At 40.7% G+C, this 22,055-nt stretch overlaps 1 protein-coding gene across 3 annotated transcripts in view; it reads left to right on the top strand.

Moving 5' to 3' along the window:
- The window catches only part of grb10b (growth factor receptor-bound protein 10b), a 239,135-nt gene that overhangs the window by 5,890 nt on the left and 211,190 nt on the right, over positions 1-22,055 (top strand). For all 3 annotated transcript variants that reach the window (XR_011584450.1, XM_070834757.1, XM_070834756.1), the window contains exons 2-3: positions 7,913-8,038; positions 15,476-15,572. Coding sequence is in view for 2 of the 3 variants with exons in the window: in XM_070834757.1 (XP_070690858.1) it covers positions 7,988-8,038; positions 15,476-15,572 (148 nt within the window). In the remaining variant the exon portion in view is untranslated. The remainder of the gene's footprint in view (positions 1-7,912; positions 8,039-15,475; positions 15,573-22,055) is intronic.

Genomic DNA, 22,055 nt, shown 5'->3' with positions numbered 1-22,055 from the left:
GGTAGCTGGCGCAAGGAGGGAACAGTGGGAATGGTGGGTGGGAGGCAGGTGTGGTACTTGAGAAAGGAGTGTGACCAGTGTCTGATCTCTTCAGATTTAGAAAGGTGGATGTCAGGGTCCTTTTAGGATTTCTTTGTCATACTAACCGTACAGTCACAGGATAATTCTCTGTCCCCACAAGAGACCCCTTTCACGTTACACATATGCTTTTGATCCACTGTTAACTTAAAATGATTGATTAGAGCAGCTTTCTGTATGTGTTCTTATAAATGCGACAACTATAACAGGGGGAACCTTGACATGCACTACTGTGTTCTGACACTGGACTATCCCGTATCATCCTTTACAACGCATGTCACCTGAGATTGGTCTGTTGAGATTATAGGACAGACCGTTCTTAACTGGCTATGGGTGTGACTAAAAATGTATCAAATTTATAGCTAGAGTTTTGTAGGGTCAAAAGCACCAGCTGCCAGCTAAATAGCCATCTGTTTAATAAAGATACATTTACCTCAACCCCGTTTTTAATCGAGACCGTTTTCTCTTTTTCAAGTAGTGCTACTCTAGTGTCTGAATTCAGCATAGCACTTTAGCATTAAACTGTTTGTTCTCGTCATTTCAGTTCAGTTGTTCTTGCTGCAGTGCAACATTCGCTAACCTGATACTTTTGTCTTGCCATGTCACTGTCAAAAGAAAGGAATAATTACATACATACATACATACATACACATTTGTGTATACACATACGCTGCACTCGTTGCTCCCCCTGGGTGCAGAAGTGGCTGTCTCGAACCCTTTGACACTTCCATTTGAAGATAAGTGATGTCAAGCTTGTTCTAGCTGCACTGTCTGTTTCGGTGATGCCCCAGGCTGCAGTGGGATTCCACAGATCACATGGGACCCAACACAAATGCGGCGGGCGTGGGGCGCATTTATTCTTGTGCAGTCAGCATCATTATCACAGGATGAAATTTCATATTTGCAAATGTGATAGGCCGTGTATTATTGGAATTAACCATGTGTGTAAATGCATCATCTTCCAGTAAACCTTTTGCAGCTTTCCAGAAAATCATATGCTTCAAGTGATGATGACACTGACGAAAGTCAAGTTACATCATTTTTTTAAAATGTTGCATCATATAACTGCATCATAGAAACTGAGCGTGATCCAAACTGTACCATTTTCACCGAGGATGAAACATCTGATTTTCCAACATCTTCTTTATCTGTCTCTCTGGGAGACATTAACATGACATCACTGAAACGAGACATGACCCATAATGTTCTTTCTACTTTTCCTTTGCTGTGCCTTAAGCCGAAGCTGTTTTCCTTTTACTTTTAATGATTTTTTTTTTTAGATCAGGACTTACGAACATGACTTATTTCACAGCTGACCATCTGTTTTAGTATTTCTCATAAAAACAGTACATACGTTTTACACAGATTTCTCCTTGAGAGATGGGGCAGACAGACATTTAGTAGAACCAAAGTGATCAGAGGGTGATGAGGCCCTGCAGAAGTGAGCAGTAATGGTTGGAAATCCTGCAGGAGCAGTTAGGTGTGAGTCAGAAAAAACAGTCCTGTGCAGACCTCTACCCCAGGGTGTAGCAGATAAAACACTTCCCTGACACTACCTGACCCCTAGAAGCATAAAAACTCCCCTTTTGACCTGATGATACTTGAGTAGGAAGCTTACAATCGGTGTGTGTGTGTGTGTGTGTGTCTTATGTGCTTGTGTTATGTATGTATACACACACACACACACACACACACTCACACTCTCTCTCTCTGTCTGTCTATTCTGCCAGATGTCCCTCTCTTTCTCTCTTCACCATCCGTGCTATTCCTGGCCATCCCACAAATCAATGCATGCCATTTCATGAGGTTGGGGTTCGCTATATTGCACATGTTTTTTCACCGAGCACCCTATATGGAAAGAATGTGCTCTCTGCATTCCAAAGATGACTGAGCAGAGCTGAACAGCCGCATGTTAAGCTGTGTCCAGTCCAATCAGCTGAAGTCAAGTTGACTGAGATGAACACATTTTACAATTATATACACAGGGAAAGTAGTTGACACAGCTGCACAGCTGAGCTGCACAGATGCTGCCATCGAGCACTGTGGGGTTTTGGTTTATTGCTCAATGTGTGAAAGAGGTTTAATTAATTTCAAATCTAACCAGAAAGAAATTTGATATGGTTGATAAAAAATCTATGCCCTTAATTGGCTGATTGGACAGACCTAATACAGGGACTCTAATCCAGTGTTTCTATTGGTCAAATACCCCGTGTTGGTTCAAGAACTTGCACATAATGCTTCAATACCTAAGCAACATGCCATGTATTTGATTTCATTCAGTAATCCGTCTGATTCCTATCTGAAACTGATACTTAAAAGTAGATTCGTTTACCGCAGTCTCCACAGGTTTCTGGATGTCGCACTATGAATAACCTCCACTATTTAGAATGTTTTCCGAATTAGGAAAGGAGAGGAATATTTATAGAGCAGTGAACACCACACAGAAATGTACAGAGGCTGGCAGGGAGGTAGACTGTGAGTAGACGGGTAAATGCACAGGCAAATACAGACAGCAGACAGGTAAAGGAGATGGAGACAAGCAAACAGACAGACAAAAAGTCAAGCTGGAAGACGGAGAGGCAGAAATACAAACTGAAGAGGCAGGTTGACAGTTAAGACAGGCTAACCAGACTAACAGGCAGTCAGATTGGTTTAAAAAAAAAAAATCAAACTGACTCCGTAGTTTACAAGGCATGTTTGGCAGTGCAGCTCACAAGAAACTCATTTATTTCAGGTTTGGCCTACATACAGTGTTTGAGGTTAAAAGTTTAATATTTCCATTTTCCACTCTAGGTATTTTTATTGGAGTCCTTGGAAAGGCTTAAGGAAGTGAAAAACTTAATAACCTGTTATTTAATATGAGAGGAAGTTGTGGCCTAAATAAGTAATGCCTCAATTTAAAACCATAATGAGAGCTGATATACATGATTCTAAATGTATGTTTGTGATTTGCAAAGAAACTAAACTAAACAAACTACTAGATAATTCTTGCAAAAGTTTGTCTGAAAGTTTGTTTTTGCTTTGCTATTCCTTATCCTTTTTTGATCCGTACGTTTGCATTGGATGTCATATTGACACCTTCATGGTATTGATTGCAAACAGAGGTGAAGTCCTGCAGCCTCTAAAGTCCGTTTAACAACAATCTTTGGTCCGGTGAGCTCATCAGTCACTGATCCACCACTATGTAAAAGTGGAGAACTCGTCAGGGAAATGTTTCTACTGTTTCAATTAGGCTTTACTTTAAATAGCCCAGGTTTCTGGTGATGCCAGACCTTGCCTTTGGCTTCTGTGCAGGGCTTATCACCACGGAATGTTAAAGCTGGACCCTTGAGACGTAAGCACATCAGCACATTAACCCCTGGACTGGCCAGGCATTTGGGCCCACCAGTATGTGTTCAATATATTTATATATATATATGACTCATCATAAGAATGACTCATAATTTATAGGTCGTAGCATCTAGTGACATTTAAATTAAACTAGATTTGTGAGTAGAGGAAAAAGCCCTAATTGAATAATTGTCTTAGTGTTTATGGCTTATTGGGTCAAGTGCAGTCTTATAACGAGCAGGTGATTTGTTAATTGGGCCATCTCCCCTGTTAAATATATTCCAAAAGGAATACTATAGGAAAACTACAGTTATCTCCTGCTCTTTGAGCATTTACCGTATATAGTTTAGATAATATTATAGATCCAAGATGACACGGACAGATGGGCGGGATTGATAGAAAAAGGCGCAATTATAAATCGGTTTCAGCACCACGGACAGCACCATGGATTTTTTTCCATACAGTGCACAATTAGGGGTTGTGGAAATGTTGCGTCTAAAACGCACGGAAAATGCCAGCTAGGCCACTTTAATCCTTTTATCCAAGGTACTTGGGAGGATGCGCTACTGTTGTGCTTGCCATTACTAAACAATCAAAACCGAACCCTGGAAAAGTTTAGCACAGCAAAAAACTGAATAAAGTGAATTAGCTAGCCAGCACATCCATTAACTATTACAGCATGTATAAGCAGCGCATCATCATGCTCACTGGTTATCCCAAGTTCTTGGCTGATGTATCTCCAGGCTATGTTGTTGTTCCTTCTGTTGGTGTCAAAACAGTAAGAACCTGACAGTTCACACAGCCCTGGGTAACCCTGAACGAATATAATCATGTAAAGCTGATTGGTTAAATCTCATCACATGACCTATGGCATGTTTGCTGCATTCAAATTTTTTTTTTCAACTTAAGTGCACTACTGACACGCCCAAAAAACAGGCGCGTTGCACTACAGGTGTGCAACATCATCTCTCTCGGTTTTGAATGCGTTTGTTGCACGTCTGCATTGAAAATCATGAATTTGTGCAGTCAAAAGACACATCTGAGCAGTGTCTAACAATTTTAGTAACAAGCTAACAAGGGGATGGAACCTCCATCCCCTTCTCAAACCACCTACTGTGTATAACATTGCATGTTCTAGCTCATTAAGACCAAATTAGATATACATCACATTGCCGCTGACAATTTTTTTGTGATCGTCTATGATCTTAGCAGCAGAAAGCAACTGTAAACTTAGATGGCATTGCTAATCCATCACAGTAAACATTAAGGCCCTGTTTCGTGTTTTGTTAAATGCACATTATCATCATGTGGTGAAGTTGTTTGAAGCTGTAATTTCTACTAACAAAGACCACTATCAAGACCTAACTTGGATAGATGAAGATAATTTGACGATAATTTACTTTTTCTTTTTTTTTGTATATAACAAGTCGCATGCTAAATATTTCCCACAACATCAGGTGGATGTCTGTGAATTGTCAAAGCAGAGCATAGTCACTAAAGTGTTGTGTGTTTTGTGTGAAGTCTCTGGCAGGATGGCGCTGGTGCTCCAGGGGATTTATGATTCATGATAGGCATTATTAAGGCCCTTCCGTTTGAAGTCCACCAGCTACCATTCTCCCTCATGCAAGTCTGAGCAAAAATCACTTTAATGAATCCAGATGCCGTCACCTCACCGCTGGGTACAGCCTCTGTACACCCAAGCCCACCCCTTCTAGCATGGTGACACCGTCCATGTAATTGCACTGTCAAGGTCAGAGATGGTTAGGTTTCAGTACACTGTTCAAGTGGAAGGAATCAAATCAAAGGGCTCTGAGAGGGTCTAATCCCTGCAATGGAATGGCTTTGATTGTTTCAGGGAGCAATTAAGCATAGGTGCGTGTGTGTTTACGCAATATGTCAGTCATTGACACTCATTGTGGCACATATGAGCACTTTGAAACTTGGGTTGAAAGGTATTTTAATACTATACGGAACGCCTAAACTTTTCCCATGTTTTACATTTTATAGATGAAGCAGGTTTTTCACCGCTGTTATTGAAAGTCCAGGCATTTAATTCAGTGGTTTAATATTTAATCCTCATAAAGTTTAAGTGACAATTTTTATAAGGGTCTAAGCTACAGTGAAGCACAACCATTTTGTCTGTCTTCTAATGTAGTTGGTTGAAATTTACTTCTGTCCCTCTTGCACAACCTCCTGACTCCTGAAATATAATCAACACACAGTTAAGCCACAGCAAGTGCGTGGCGCCTAATGAGGGGCTGCTAGGAGAGTTTAGGCTGATGTTAATTTGTTTTGTTTTTGTTGTAAACTGTATGTCTGTAAATAATGTGTAAATGACGAGCCGTTCTTGCATGCCAGCCGGCCAGGCCACACACATGGGCTGACACAGTAACTCACACACACATATATACACACTCATTACAAGCAGGCCCTTTCAGCGGTCTTAGTGATCATGGTGCCAAACTCTTTGTTTAGAATCCATTCATGGTTTGGTCATTATTTGTGAGCCCTATTTTGGAGATACAAAAAAACTTTCAAATTAAAATTAAATTCAAATTTAGGTCTTAAACATAATTGGAAAGCCAAGCTCTGAGTGTTTTATTCATTCTGTCCGCTAACAACAAACATTTTCTTTTGGATGTGTGCTCAAGTTTTTTATGTAACAATCATAAGGTGTGAGTACACTGTATGAGAGTTGCTTGACGGATGGTTGAACAGCTTTGGAAACCCGTCAGAATTTCATCCGACAATTTCCGAACAACAATGGATGCCTTTCAGCAGAGAAAACGTGCACTGATCTCCCCATATTTAAATGATAAAGGCATCTCACGTCTAAATGTGACGAGTGTGGCCATTCAGAACACCTACTGTCTAACACTTTCGCCTTCTGTTGTGGACAACAACCTTTTTTTTTTTCTTTTTAAGCAGACGTCTGCTCTTACAGTCAACGCTCTTTGTCATTTTGCTTGCGTCACCTTTGTCACCGAGTGTAGTAATTCAGCAGTGTTACCCAGCTTGCAGTGTGGTAGTTGGCTCTACTGGCGGCAGAGCGATCCTATCATTGTGCACTGACCAGCCGGTAAAAGACAGCAATATGCACAACTCTGAAAACGCAAGTAGAGCTTCTCAAAGACCCTGAAAACTACTAAAAAATAGAGCCTTTACACACCCACGCTGAGCCACACATGCTCAGTATGTGTAAACATCCACACGCACACACACATGCCCACACACAGTGCACGTACGCATGCAGAAACACATGTACAGGCAGAAATGCACACATTTATACACACTCTACCGCCGCAAGGGCAGCCCGCTCACAACCACTAATGCAAACATGAGATAATATTAGCTGACTATAAAATGGCAGGTCATATTTTTAAAATACCAACGGGGGTCATGAACTGCTGCATAAAAGACCATCATAGTTGTGAGCCCGGGCTGCTTGGCTCCAAATATACCCTGGGGTCTAACTTAAGACCTGGAGAGGTGCCTGCGGGGTATTTTTGGGTCAGTGTTTACAGGTGTTTGTTCAGCGGCAGCAGTGCCAAGAGGTTAATAGGATACCCACTTTAAGAAGTTCAAATAGACTAAAGTCCAATTTGTGGTTATTTTGACTCAAGGATGGCCAGGAGGGAGGCTTCATAGAGCAGAATTACACCTTTAAAGTCCCCTGAGGTGCAGCTTGTGTTGGAGTTCTGTTGATTTACAAAGACCATGCCTCAGAAGATTGTTCAATGATTTATTGCTGTGAAATCGAATTATGGCGGAGTACACAGTGGGATTGTCGCCACTGATAAGCATCAGAGTGGTAAAATAATGTAGAAACCCAATGACAAGAAGGAAGCATCTGATTTTTATATTCTTCATTAATAAAGAATTGCATGTGGTGGTTTATAGCAAACCTCTATAAATGAACTGCAATGGTAGTACAAGTTAAATGAGCCGTTTTTTATCATCCAAATAAAAGCAATTGTGCTGTATCTTGGCTCTGATTCACGCACTTCACCCTCAGCAATAAACACCTCAAATCACTGGAGGGCTGTGCTCCCATTTATAAAGTTGTTCAAAGACATGGCTCTCTGTTAAACTATCTTTACGTCATAGTGGAAATCACATGTGAAATCCTGGTATTTTGATTAATTTCCGTTGAATCACGTCACCACGTTGGAAAACTGAATTTGATTGGTGCAAATTTAGTGATGAAGTGAAATTTAGAAATGTAATTTTTAGTTTCATTTTTTCAATTATTTGCTTCCCAATTCACAACCAACAAGCACTCTTCCTCTGTAGTTGCTTGTTGATGTTGTTTACTGTGGGTCTATGTGGGTTAAGATGTGCTCTGTTCTAAATCTGTCTCCTCTGAGGCTAGACTTCATCTCCCTTTCCTGCTGTCATCCTCCTCTCCTTTCTTCAGCCTTCCTCTTTGGACCCTCTCACCCTCCCCCCTCTTCCTTTGTAGTTTTCCACTAACCTCCACTTGTCTGCTCTTCTTCCTCTACAGGTTCTGCTCTGTCCATCTTGTACCGAAACTGAACCACCCAAGCAAATTGTACGAAAGAGCTGAGAAACACAAAACATGGCTGTGGCCGGATGTCCGGATTATTTCCTGCATCACCCAAATTATCAGGTAAATTTCCTGTGCAAGTTTTTCTCCCATACGTTAAAATGTATCTCTAAGCAGAATTTATATGCTATGGTGTTTATAGAGGTGAAATGCAGTCATTTTAGACCAGTACTCAAACAGCCACAGGGCATGGCTAACATCAGCATGATTCACAAATGAGCATTGAGGGAATCTGTAGCTGGAATAGATTGTGAAATCTGAACTCTTGTCAAATGTAAATGTACAAACCAGGCACCTTAATATTTATGTATTTAATATGGGAAACTACAAATAAACTGTCCGAAAAGTACACGAGGTACCGTAGGTTTGCTTCTAAGATTTCTAAGAGATGGTGTCAGTGTGCATAGAGGTTACTACAGGCCTCTCTTTCCCAGCCTCTCTTGATCAGCCCTTTAGATGCTCTTGATAGTATATTTGGTTCATTATTTTGTACACACTGGAAGGGCAAATAAAAGAATAGTCTATGGCTGTAAAGGTGTCTGGACTTAAGAGAGAGTTAGTGAATGGCATTGACATGGTTACAACATTTCACGTCTGTGAACACACTGAATCCACAAAGAGCTGCAAGGGGACTGTTTAAGAGTGTTGATTCAACAGAGATACAACAGCATCTCTTTTTCACTGACTGGTTAATGGCTGCTCTTTTCAGTCTGATTCTATGGGCGGCTCATTTACAAAATAGCTTCTCAGCTCCAAAGTATTGAGTAAATCACAGCATAGGCAAACAAGCTCAAGCAAAATGTTTGAATGTGATTGTAGGGATCTTCTGTGCTGTGAGGTTGAAGACGAAGTATCAACGTTTTAAAACTTGTAGCTTCTTTGCACCAACATCATATTTGAGTCATTATCTGCTGTCTACTGTGTGTTTGCTCAGAATCAGCTTTAGTGGCCAAACATATAAAAAAACATTCTGTTTTTATGTTTCTGTCAATGCACTTACATGCTAACAGACAAAGAACTGAGAGAACCAGAACAACAAAGATTTGCACTGTTTTAGGAGATTTGGTTTGTTATTGAGTGAGTAAGACTTGTGGACATCAGAGGGCTGTCCTATAAAGTAAATTCAACATAGCCAGGCTTGACAAGCCCTAAACTCTCTATCAGGGAGAATGGTTATCAACCCTCTCTGTTAACTTGGGCTTTCTGCCTCAGGCTCCGTGTGCATTCCCATAAGGGGCAACAGCTAAAAAAAAAAAAAACAGGAGCAATCAATTGTGTGCTGCCTACTTCAGTAAGGAGGAATGGGTCATTATAATGGAGAGATAGGAAGAATATAAAAAGGTGTGTTACAAATATTTATTTTACCACTCAGTTCTAAGGTAACAGCTGCATTTTCTAGAGGGCTTATTTAATACAGTATATTTAAACAAGTGTATTTAAGTCTGACATTGTGTTATAATGAGGGAAATGTGGAAATTGAAATAGACTTATCAATTTTCTAGCAGGTGAAGCTCCACGTGTCCATCCACACAGGCTCAACATGTTTGCATCATGGTTTGCAAATACAGTCTTTGGTCTTCCCTCAGCTAAAAATCTACATTTACTGGTGATTTAAGCTGAAACTCTTAATTTAACCAGGTCCTGACTAGGTTAAGTTTGCAGCATAACTAACCATGGTGACCGAGTCACCTTTGTGACATCAAAACCTTGGTTTTAGGCTCAACATGTCTGTCTAAGCCGAGTACACCCCTCAGGTTTTAAGTTTAATAGATTTGAGAACACCAGCCACTGTAGAGCAAAAATGAGAGGAATTAAGGGGCAGAGAAGAGATGGTGAAAGTGAACTTGTGTTATCATCCAAGGCTGCGGAAATTGCTGATTAAAAAAAAGGCCGCATCAATTAAATGAAAGTGGTCTGATTATCTTAAAAAAGCGACCTAGCACAGATTAAGACCTTCTGCAAAGTATGTCATTGGTCGGTGCAAACCAAGACGGGAAACACAGCAGATCTTTTCCATCGCCAGTGACCGCACCAAGGGTATGACTAATAATAAGTTACCAGCCAAGCTAACTTGTATTGTTTAGTCAAAGCAGATGCATGTTTGCAAAGATTAATGTTTACACTTTATATACTTTATTGTATTGTATATATTCATGTTCTGTCAATGTCATCATCTGTGTGACATTTTGCTGGCACCCACTAGGTCCTAGTGGATAGTTTAGAAACACATTGTTCTCCTACTCACTCAGAGAACACTGTACAGTAGGTACAGTATATACTGTGTCAATGGGAATTCCCCACAAGGATAGAGGGGAATACACACACACACACACACACACACACACACACACACACCATGTGTCCGTGTGTGTGTGTGTGTGTGTGTACACAGGCTTACATGCTTGTATTTGTGGTAGAGTGAAGTCCAGGTCACTAGTGTAGTATATTGTTTTTGTGTTTCTGCCTTATTGCTTCAGCGGCAAAGATGAATCCACTTATGTTGTGAAAAGAACATCATTTTTAATGAGGCATACATTTAATAGCAGAACAGTTTAAGGAACCAACCCAACAAAAATAAGTAAAAGGGAGTAGGGCAAGTTGAGGCTGAGGTTACACAGTGAGTCATCATATAATGTCCAAAAATAGAGCAATGTAAATGTGTGTAGTGCTAATCAACTCTGCTTACCATATGAGCTTATTGCATTGGATCTCATTGCACTCTCAAACTCACAAAGCCCTCAGCATTAGAATGATTACATGCTATAAAGTTTTAAAATCTGAAAGGAGTGAGGAATCATTTAATTCTCTCACCTTTGCCGATGGTTTGGGTGGATGCAGCCGGAGCTACATTATACAGACCATAATGTACACACTGTAGTTTACACACACGCACAGACACACACTCACTGGGCTGTTTGTAAAGCATTCAGCTATTACAGATGTACCTTGACTTGCTGAAAGAGAAAACCCATTCACTGTGAAATTCCAGGGTTATGGAAGATTTTTCTGATAAAACTGCCGCTGCAGTTCAAAACAGATTCAAGTGAAGATAACATTCATGCTAACCTCAAGGGATTATATCGCCACTTAAATCTTGTTTCTGTTGTATAATTTTGACTGGTGAATAAATGATGGTATGCACAAAGCACACCAAATCCGATGTGATAAAAAAGGATTGTTGGGGAACCCTTAATCCAGAAACTACAGTTCTTATAATAGATTTTATGAGGTTATATGAATATAAAAAACAGGGCCCTCGTGTATAGTAAAACTCGAGTAGATTACACACTAAAATGCTGTGTAAGCAGAGTTCAAGAAATCTCTATGCCAAAAAATAATAATAATAAAAGTTATGTATGCCCTCGTGTGTATTAAGCTTCCAAAGTCTATGCTGGATCACTGGATAAACAAGCAGAGTCCAACACTTGAGCGTAATTTTTGTTATGAAAGACCCTGAGATAGTCAGATTGTTTTACAGAGGGCTAAACATTAACACGATTGTGTAGTGTTTCCCATAACCTAGCAGTGTTCCTAGGTATCATGAGACTGCATTTTTTTTTTTTTTTGCTTTTGCAGTGTGGGTATTTCATTGCATTGTCAGAGGAACATTGCAGAAAAAAACATGAGTCAGTATGGGCATGGTATCGTGGTCATAGTGACTAAGTTAGCGTTGCAGCTTTGACTCAGTCGGCACTTTCAGTACACTGGAGTTAAGTCGAGATAAGTAGATCCTTGCATGTTTCATTTTTACATACCTATATCTTGGGTTTATGATGTTAAACAGTAACCAGCGTTTGTTCTCACCTTGATCTGGCAAAAGTTAGATAAGTACCACTGACAATCATTTGAAATAAATGGCATCACCCTGGCTGTCATTTGATGTTCCTGAGCAGCTGGTGGAATTTGCAACCCATCTACCAATTTTGGTGTTTTTAGGTCTCATGGTTTTTCTGCATGAACACTTCTAGTGGAGAAAAATAAGAAATATAACAACGAGATCAAAAACAATAGGGCCCCAGCAGTGAGCATCGATGCTCAGGCCCCTAAAAAAAAAGATGATACAAGCCCTAAATCAAGTGAAGTTATGTAAATGTATGTCATAGCCCAGTTTCAGTGTCAACTCTGCTCTGACAACAGCTACAGCTGAATTTCCACTGTAAAGGCAAATGGATAAACAAAGCACTACAGCAAACATTAGTGTGACCCCCTGATCTCATTCTGGTTAATTATGTAAGACAGGATTTCCACTCGCTGTCAAGTGTTCCTGTATGTTGTAACAGGGCTATCTCAGTTAACGCTATTGCTGTCAGCAAGAATGGTCTGCCAGCAGCAAGTCTTGGAGTCTTGAGTGAGATTTCCACATCTCTAAAGCCTTCTGAGAGTATTTAGTTCTAGGTAAATCTGACCGTTATGGAAAACGGCAATTTTATACTGTTAAACTTGAAATGCTCTGATGGGTCGAGTCAATTCTCAGCTGTTCCTTCGTAGCCAAAAGCATCTCTGTAAGTCAAGTATTGATGACATTCAATCCCCGGTCATAACATTTAACCTCAGTCTGACCTCTCTGAAAGGCGTAGCTTTGACATGCATTTCAGTCTTTTCCCTTTTTGTTTGAGGTTGAGTCTCCAGACCTTTGTGTCTGTCTTGCTTTCAGTGCCTTAACCTTGTCTCTGGCCTTCCACTGACCCCTTTTAAAAAGCTGAACCCTCAACCCCTTCACTCTTATTTGGGGTTCCTTTCAACTTCATCAATATGAAAGGGCCCTTATTATACCCCTTGTCAAAACTTGGCCTACCCTCCGTCCTCTTTTGACCCCTCTTTAAGAACTCAAGCAACACGTGTGTATGTGTATGTGTGCGTGTGTGTGTGCCTGTGCTTTTATGTAAAAGAAGTTGTGTGAGAGAACCTGAGATGCAGGATGTGAAAATGCAAGAATAAGGATAACAGAAAGAGAGAACATCTGTGTGTTTCTTCCTCAGCGAAAAAAAAAAAAAAAAAGAATGATTGGCTTTTATTTTCTTATATTCTCTTTCCTCTTTGTAGTCTCAACCTTATAGGCCTCACTAAACCTATAACCAAATGCAGGCAATGGCATGGCTGAGAATTATGCTAAATGGTCAGTATCTATGGGATTAAATCCCCAAGTTAACATTCTGTCAATTGTCTATAGAGGCACCAAAGGCTGTCTGGGTTTTGGATTTTTGTTGGTAAGATCCACAAAAGAGATCAAGGTGTGCAGGGTCTTTTAGTCCTTCAGTTTGTGTATGTGTGTGAATGTGTGTGTATGTGCGTTAACTCATTTACTCCCAGACAGCCATGCAAAACAGCATTCAAGACCAGTATATGGTGTGAAAGAGTCCCTGCATTTTTGCTCAGTGGAGCTGAACCATGACCATCCTGTCCTGAATACACACACACACACACACACACACACACACACACACACTAACGGTGTGCTGTACCATCCCATCAACCAAACAGCGTCCCAGTGCTGTTTGGGTGACTGGGTAGGGATCAGTCACAGTCTGGTAGTTGGACCCCCAGACGGTGTGTGTTGATGATGGGGTTTGCTATGTCACAGGAACAAATGGGGTGATGCAGTGATTATTTTACTATTTTTTTTTAAATTTCAAAAGAAGTTTAGTCCTATTAAGCCCTGAAATCAGTTTTTCGATCTGGCCAAGACGGCTGGAACTCAAGACAATACAAAGCAGGAACAATGCAACGTAATGATTGGATGCGGTTGGATTAGTTGGTATAGAGGACGGGCCGGGGGGGGGTAGTGGTGGACAGAACCATATACTGACGTTGAACTTCCAGTTACATCCAGTTTAGTCTGAATGTTCGCACTGGTATATACATCAGAGAGGAACGTTAATGACTTCTTTTTCACTGAACATAAAGGCTAAACATTTTGTAGGCAAATCATGGATTATATATATGGATTATATATTTCCAAACTATTCAGCTGAGCCCTTGCGTTGAAGAATGGAGCCATCAGAGTGGAATTGCACTTCAAGCTTTATTCTCACAGTGAGTCAGTGCTCGTCGAACTGCTCATTAAGTCTTATTAGTAAAGTTACTTTAAATGTCTCAGGTGCTGTAGGACTTTAGAAAATGTGTTATTATGTCATCTGTAAAAATGTACATTTCTGTACACAACTTTGAGTTTTGCAATAATAGCTTGTATGGGAATGCCATTTCAAGGAGACATATTTGATATAAAAGTCATCTAAAACCTTCCAGACTGAATTTGGAAACCAGCTGTTTTTTTACAATGCTTTTGGTGTGTTTTGTTATTTAGGATAAAAATTGCTGTTAAAGTGTCACATTAGACTGCAGTGTGTTTGTAACTCTGAGACAAGGAACACAGGGCAAAGCACGAGTTAGTTTAAGAATTTACAAATGCTGTTAATCTTGTGTTGTACTGACATTTATTCATGACATCCTTAAGTACAGCCTAGACCTGCTTCATTAAATGAGACACTACCCAGAAAATGTATCTGTCTGTGAGTTTAAAGAATTACATGGTGCGTACCAGGACCATCGCTATTTAATCATCGTAACTCGGTGGCTCTGGAGGCAACAAAGGTAACTCAAACTGACGTAAGGCAAGAAGCATCTATCATAGGAAAAACTTGTGTGAAAGAATCCAGCTCTGCCTGCATTGTCTGTCACTGCTCTAAATGAGGCAGAACAAGCAACCGCAACAGCTTTTATTACAGCATCAGAGGAGGTCTGCTGAGTTAGAGAGACACAGAGTCGGTAGCTATGTTGTTCAGAGCACAGTAGTCCACCACAGTACGTTCTGTTCCCACTCCTGCTGTTAGGCTCTGCGCAGGACACCAGTCTGCACACACACGCTCATACACACACACACACACACACACACTAAACGACAGTTTTACAGTGACCGGATATATGGAGAAGGACAGGTCAAACCGGGACATTGTGGTTTTATGATATCTTAAACTGCAGGTCCTCTGATACACACCTGGCCTTCTTCACACACTGTTTGTGTGTGTTTGTAGGTGTTTTCCCACAAGCAGTTCAGAGAGAGGTTATTTGAGTTGAACTTTTTTAGAAATTTTGATACTTCATTTACTATTTCAGTTTAGTCTTTGATCTGCTGACCATTTCTATTTTAGGTTTTGTCTTCCATGAGCATTTTTTATTCTATAAAACATATTTTAAGTAAGAAGTAAAAAGTAAAAAAATATTGAAATAATGTCCTAATGATAAACTGCATGCCACGGCTGCCTCTTCAATCCCTGTGTACAGCTCCTCTTCTTTCCTCTCTTGCCAGTGCTGTGTGCTATCTTTGGTCTCGTCAACTTTGACATTTCTGTTTCATGTCAGACACTAAGCACTTGTTATACATTTGTTATTTTCTGGTCAGTATTTAAAATGACGTTTTACTGTTTTGTTTGTCATGTTCAGTGTTTGTCTCTCAGTGAGGTAACAAAATGTTCCCTTTTTTCTTGTTTCTCTCTCCCTCAGCAGGACAACATAGACCGGTCCTCCAGTCGCAGACAAGCTGACCTCATTGGTCCGAGCTTCCAGCAATCAGCCAATCGGAGTTCTCCTAACCATCAAGGTTGGTGTTTGACTCCAATTGGTGTGTGTCTGTGTGTGTGTCTGTGTGTGTGTGTGTGTGTGTGTGTTAATCGACATGGGTATTGTATAACACAGAAGAAGATAAGGTATTTGAGTATGAACTACTGCACTTGCAAGTAGAATTTGAGCACCTGTACACATATTCCCTATTTCTCTTGGAACTTATTAAGTTTACCATGAAGAGAGTTTTCTTTTTACTTTTACTCTGACATCAAATTAAATATGATTTTACATACAGTACATAGAGGATCTTGTGATATTACACATTGACTTGGTGTAACAGAAGTTTGCTGTGTATTCTGAATTTATTCCCATACATAAGAGAATACAAAAAGGCCATAGAAACGATCTGGGAATCTGGTACTGCTATTATTAGTTTGTGCGTGTATGTGTGTGTCTCAGTACAGTGCGGAGAGCGGCTTGCTGTTCATTATCCTCCACTTGGCCGGGGGTGGGACGAGGGGGATAATATATATTTGGGTCTCTTCCGCTGTAAACATTTCATCAGTTCAAAGGGTGATCTGCATGGACGCAGGGTGCCATTATAATTACGCTGTCTATCTAATTGTGCCATACAGGGTTCATCCATGACAATCGGAGCATGAGATTTAAGCACAATATTGGCTCAGCATGGGAGGTAAGGGTGGGGAGTCTGCGAGGACTCAACGAGTGAATTAGAACGCTTGGCCCTGGCATGGGAAATAAATGGAGCAGAAATTACATTGTCATTTTTCAGGATCAGCCGGGATGGAGGGAACTAAGAGGGACTGGAGAGGCAGATGAATGGAGATGACTTTAACTAAAGAACATTTTTGTTTACATTGCCTGAATATTGATATTTTGCATGGATACCCATGGTTTTTGTACAGTATGCCTGACACGTGATAGGAGCCTGACTTATAAGAACTGGTACTGTAGACCAGTATGATCTCCCCTGTATCACTTTTTTTTTTTCGTTTAACAAGTAATGGGTTCCAATTTCTGGCCAGCAAACTGCCACTTATAACTACATTTACCACTTCAGCTTGTATCATAAGATATATTAGGAACGCTGCTCAAAGTCTGTATCATTGAGCAGAGATGTTGAATGCAGGCCTGGTGCCTCTGGTGTTATTAGTGCTTTGATAGCTTATTTAACTGAGGTTATTTAACTTGTTCTCCAGTAAACGTATTCATTCTTATAGGACTATAATAGAGCCATCAGCTACTGGCTGTGTTTGCCATGAAGCTAGAACACTCATAAACCTATTATTTTGGAGGGAACAGTACGGCTTTGTTGCAACATGACCTGCCGTTATTTCATATGTTTGGAATGAGATGCTATTGAGCTGCTTATCGGGGCATTTGCAAGCCAATATTTAATGTCCAAAAATAGAAGTCCCTCCACATGATATTTCCAACATTTAATCTATAAATCGCGCTACACTTATAATATTGTACTGTGAAGTTAAATGTTTGATGAAGTTTAATGTGATAAGCCAAAATGCTTTAAATAATTCTTTGTTAAATAACCAGAAAAATATCAAGGTCACGTTGTCCAGATCTGTGGCACGACACATATGCGAGGCCTCTCCCAGAGGCAACATCTAAGGCTCGCACTGAACAAATGCTGTCTGCTCTTTGTTGTTTTTCCCTGCCACACACCAGAGTGACTTCAGTCGTATAGCTGAAGTCATTGTCTATAGGGTCACAGAAATTGCTCTCTGCACAAAGACAACATATGAAATTTGGAAATACTCAAATTGTACCTCCATTTCCATCTTGTTTCTCCATCACTCCAAATGGGGTGTGGCTGCGTGGTAAACTTAATAAATTCCAAGAGAAATAGAGAATATGTGTACAGGTGCCCAAATTCTACTAGCAAGTGCTAGTGCTAGTGCTAGTGTCAGATAAATGGGGATGAGATTTTCTCTTGAAAAAACTAGCTGCCTCACCTTACCTTGGTTTTAAACTCTGTCAGTTAAGTACATTGGAAAAAAAGAAAACTTAGTTCATTTAATGCATTTATTCAGAATAAGGAAGGCAGTGAAGAACCTGTGATTTGCTTTTACTCCTGCAGTCTGAGACTTCATTTTGTGTCCTGCGCTAACATGACAGCTGGACAAGGTTCTGTCGTGGAGAAAGGAGACACGGGTGGAAAAGGGGAGCAGGTGGGGTGCTCAGATGTGGTTGGCTCTTTGAACTTAACTTATGACATTACTGCGCATTTGAGATGCCAGTGTAGTGAGCCAAAGCATGTACTATCATTAACACCTGCTTTAGGGGACCCACAAATGATGTCACAGCCACATGTGTATTTATTTGTGTGTTTGCGTATGTGGGATGATAATGGAGGGGGGGGCGGTGGGGGCATGCAGCTGCTAGGCAACAAATCCCATCAATGGTACCAATGCAGTGCAGTAATCTGATGGCGTGGCTCTGGAGGGGCTGACCAGCCATGATCTCAGGCCTGGAAATGAAGCTCCCACCTCCAGTTATTCCAGTTATGCTTTTGTAGAGGGAGAGTGACATGCGATGGGCGATGGGTATACACGTGCAGGCACGCACGCACGCGCACAGACGCACAGTTTCACTTACAAACAGCCCCATTCTTTTCACATTCCTGCAAAGAATGGGGCTCTTTAACAGGGGGTTAAGGAAGGGGTGGGGTGTGTGATACATTACAAGGTGATGTGAAAGAAATGTGCTGTGTGATTTGTAATGACGAGAGCGTTTGTCACCTCATTATTCTGTTTGGACCATAATAATATTAATAATAACAGCAATACATTTTATTTATAGAGCCCTTTTCAAGCTCCTCAAAAGGCTTCACTCAGTAGATGTTACTCAAACACATTATTTTGCCGGGAACATTAAATCAAACATTAGTTTTGTTTTGAGTAACCTCTTCAACGCAGACAGTTTTGTGCAGTTATGGATGTTAGACTTACAAAAGGAGGGGGGGGAAGGGGGTTGCTCGCTTCAGCCTTCTGTCCGTCTGTTTAAGTATTCCTTCTTTCTTTCTGTACCAGCTACCTGTCATGTCTTGAAATGTCTTCATAAATGACTCGTCACATCTGCACAAGTTTCAGATCACAGTTGTTGGTGTGATTAACATCAGACCGACTGATCGACAGAACAACATGGTCAGCGGCCGGTTCTTACAATACTAAGTGATGCTGTGCGTTGTGTGAAGTAAAATACCCCCATCACATGGTTCTCCTCATCCCGTGTGAACCCACTCTCCCTTTCACCCTTTCCCCATTCCACATTCCACAGTACCCCCTAAATGAGAGTCTGTCTCTCTTTCCCTCTATTTACTCCCGTCCCTCCTTTCCCTCTTGTTCATCTCTGTTTCCCTTTAACCCTCCCACACTCTCCCTCCCCATCAGGAGGCTTGGCCCTCAGTGGGTGTGTGTGCTGTCACCAGAGGTATTGTACTCCTCGGTGCAGAGCCACGCTTTACAGTTTAGACTTGCTCTGTCTATACTCCCACTGATCCCTTTGAATGGAAACCCCTCTGCTGGGCTTGTATTCAGAGGCTGTTTATCCCCTGTGTGTGTCTCCTGTGCGTCTGTGTGTGTGTGTGTGTGTGTGTGTGTTCAATAGATGTACTGTACTTGCCCCTCCTCTTTGTTTTTAACTAGTGGGAATGAATAAAAATGCATAGACAACATTCCTGGGTTCAGGAGAAACAGAGAGCCATATGGATCTGCCATCAATACAATGGTCTTGTTTTGGCCATGTCTCGGTTGCTAATGATCAGAAACATTCAAAACAGCTTTTATGCAGATTATTACCAGACTTGACTAGCTTTACAGATGGTTAACACTGTGTTTAGTGTGGTTCAGACAATAGAGAAAGCTTGGGCTATTTTTACCCCTAATTTAACCAGTTATAGTTCTGTAGAAGAGGCGGGTGGGTGGGTGGGTGGGGGTGTAATTGAACGGAAGCCTTGGGAAAATTAAACAATGACAAAATGAGAACAATAATGTCAGTGTTGTCCTTTGACCCATCAGAGTTTTATATTTGGTTCTGACTTCTACAGTGGAGTTGGAGCCAAAATCTTAGACTGATTATAACACAAAGGTTTTCATTTTTGCACGTTAAACCTCAGTTGAAGTGTTCATGTAGTTTATAAATAATCCAAGTCATAATTGAAATGTAGTGAGCAGCCAACACATTTGATGAATAAGGTCTGTCCATAACAATTTGGTTAATTAGATCCCTAGTATAGTTCCCATAGAGCGCATAATTAACCGAACAGTAAACCTTCTCAACATGGATCCACAGTATTTAAGATGATAAGATTCAGGATAATCATACATCTTACACATTCAAGGATTTGTTAAGAGGAAGGACTTAAGTAGGTATTTGGTTTCAGTGCTTACAGCAATTTATTATGCGGTATTAGATGGAGTGGAAGTGGAGGTTGGGGTGGAGTGAAAATTCAGTTGCAGAACATGGGTCCAGATTTATGCTGTCATGTTGATCTTTCCATCCATAGTTTCTCTTGCCACAGTGTGTAACCGATACTATTGTCACTATTGTCACTGTCAACAGCTCTCTGTGCAGCTGTAGCTTTGTGTGCTACCCTGACTGAGCTGCTCTGATATTTTGAAGGGATCTAATTAATGGCTGTAATATTGTCAGGCCTGCTAAGTGTTTGGTTTTTGCCTGTTGTACCTGCCAAAGCCAAATATTCCAGGTCAAAGTAAGAACATCCATGGTTTGCTCCCTGGTTCGAATCATCATGGATTTAAATCCTGTGCGTGCTTACCTGCCTGTCAGCATGCTGTCTGTGTCATCAATCTGTGTGTCTCACCCCCGGGTGCATGACGCATGCCTTTGTTTGCCCGATTGTGACACGCATAGGTGATTGCGATCGTGTGACTGACGATGACGTAGAAATCCCTGCATACGTGAGTTTATAGGCTGTCTTTGTATGCAAACAACTCGGTCAATCTCCTCCAGAGGCAAAACTAGGTCAGATTTGAGGAAACATATTCTCTCTCATTAGCTAGCTGGAGGGTACATGTCTCACCTAGTGAACATGATGGATGATGACCAAATTATGTGTTCAGGGTAAAAGTAATTTTTGGAATTTTGTCCATCCTTGATGTCATTTCATGGTTTACCCTCACAACATTTGTTTGATTATGTTGTCCTAAAAATGTTTTACATTTATAAATCACTTTTATGATTATCTTTGCTGTTGACTGCAAGTAGGCTAATGTTGCTCTTCTTACCCTGTCCTTAGACTTGTGCATAGCCTTGTATGCACCCTGTGTCCTGCAGTATATAGCTCTTTAGCTCTCCAGGCTATCTATAAGTAGCCGCTCCAGCTGACCTGTAACTATTAATACCTACAGATTAACCACCTGTGATTCACAGGCACCTGTGATACAACTACCTGACACGTTTTCAGGAAAAGCTCCTCAAAGGCGACACTTTTTTTTTTCTTTTTTTAGCAGCTAGCTTTTAGCATCACTGCTGGAGTCAAAGCCATGCTGCTGCATGCAGGGATGGGGATGTTTACTGACAGGCTAAACTGTGGTTGCTGTTGCCGTTGTTACCTCCAGAGTATTGCTATTTTTATTTCAGGAAACAGACAGGGGAAAAAATGGTGTACTTCCACAGGAAACTGGCTCCTCTCTAGGCTGAGGAGCTCACTTTGAAGCCAGTGCTTTTAAAACTTTACGTCAATCAAACTGCTCTTTTCCAGTGTCAGCTCTCTGCTGAACAGTGGGACTTAGCTGCCGTTAGAGAGACTTGACCCTCACAGCACCTAACATGATTCAGCTGTCAGCTGTCCTGCACCCTGAAAGAGGGGAAGTTACATGAGTCATACAGTACGTGGCACATTTTCAGCCGTGGAGTTCTGATAGCGGGGCTTCATAATGAAATTTTAAAATATGATGTTTAATGTGCTTTTGGTCATTCATTCATTTATTCGCACTGCTTTGTTTTTGAACCACTGACTGTGGCTTTTCTGTATGTTTCAGAGGGTAGAACTAACAAAATGTTATCCTACCTCTGTTTTGTCCGACTGCTTTTCCATTCAGTCATTAAGAATGAGGCTTTCGCATTTTAATATTACAAACGTAATTAGCGAAGCACTAACCAAAAGAGGGCATCTCTGGTATCACGATAAAGGGAAAATAATTTTTTTTTAAACTGAATCAGTTGGATTATAATATATAATATAATTATAATATAGGGCAACTGAAATTAACAATCAAATTAAAAATGAAAAATAGAAATCAATTACATTGAAACATATGTCATCATACCAAAATCTACATTAACATTGTTTCTTTATCCTATAATGTTAAAGCATTGTGCCTCCATCTTAAACCACATGTAATCCCCAATGCATTCTCTTATTAGGTTTTGTTGTAATTAATGTTTACATGTGAGTTTGGGTTCTGATATCTGTATGGGGTTCCCTCACATGAACTCTATACCCAGTCCTGCTCAACTG

Source organism: Pempheris klunzingeri, chromosome 8 (genome assembly GCF_042242105.1).
Source record: "Pempheris klunzingeri isolate RE-2024b chromosome 8, fPemKlu1.hap1, whole genome shotgun sequence".
Lineage (NCBI taxonomy): Eukaryota > Metazoa > Chordata > Actinopteri > Acropomatiformes > Pempheridae > Pempheris > Pempheris klunzingeri.
Note: the sequence above shows the minus strand (reverse complement) of the source record. Positions and strands in the feature narration are given on the sequence as shown.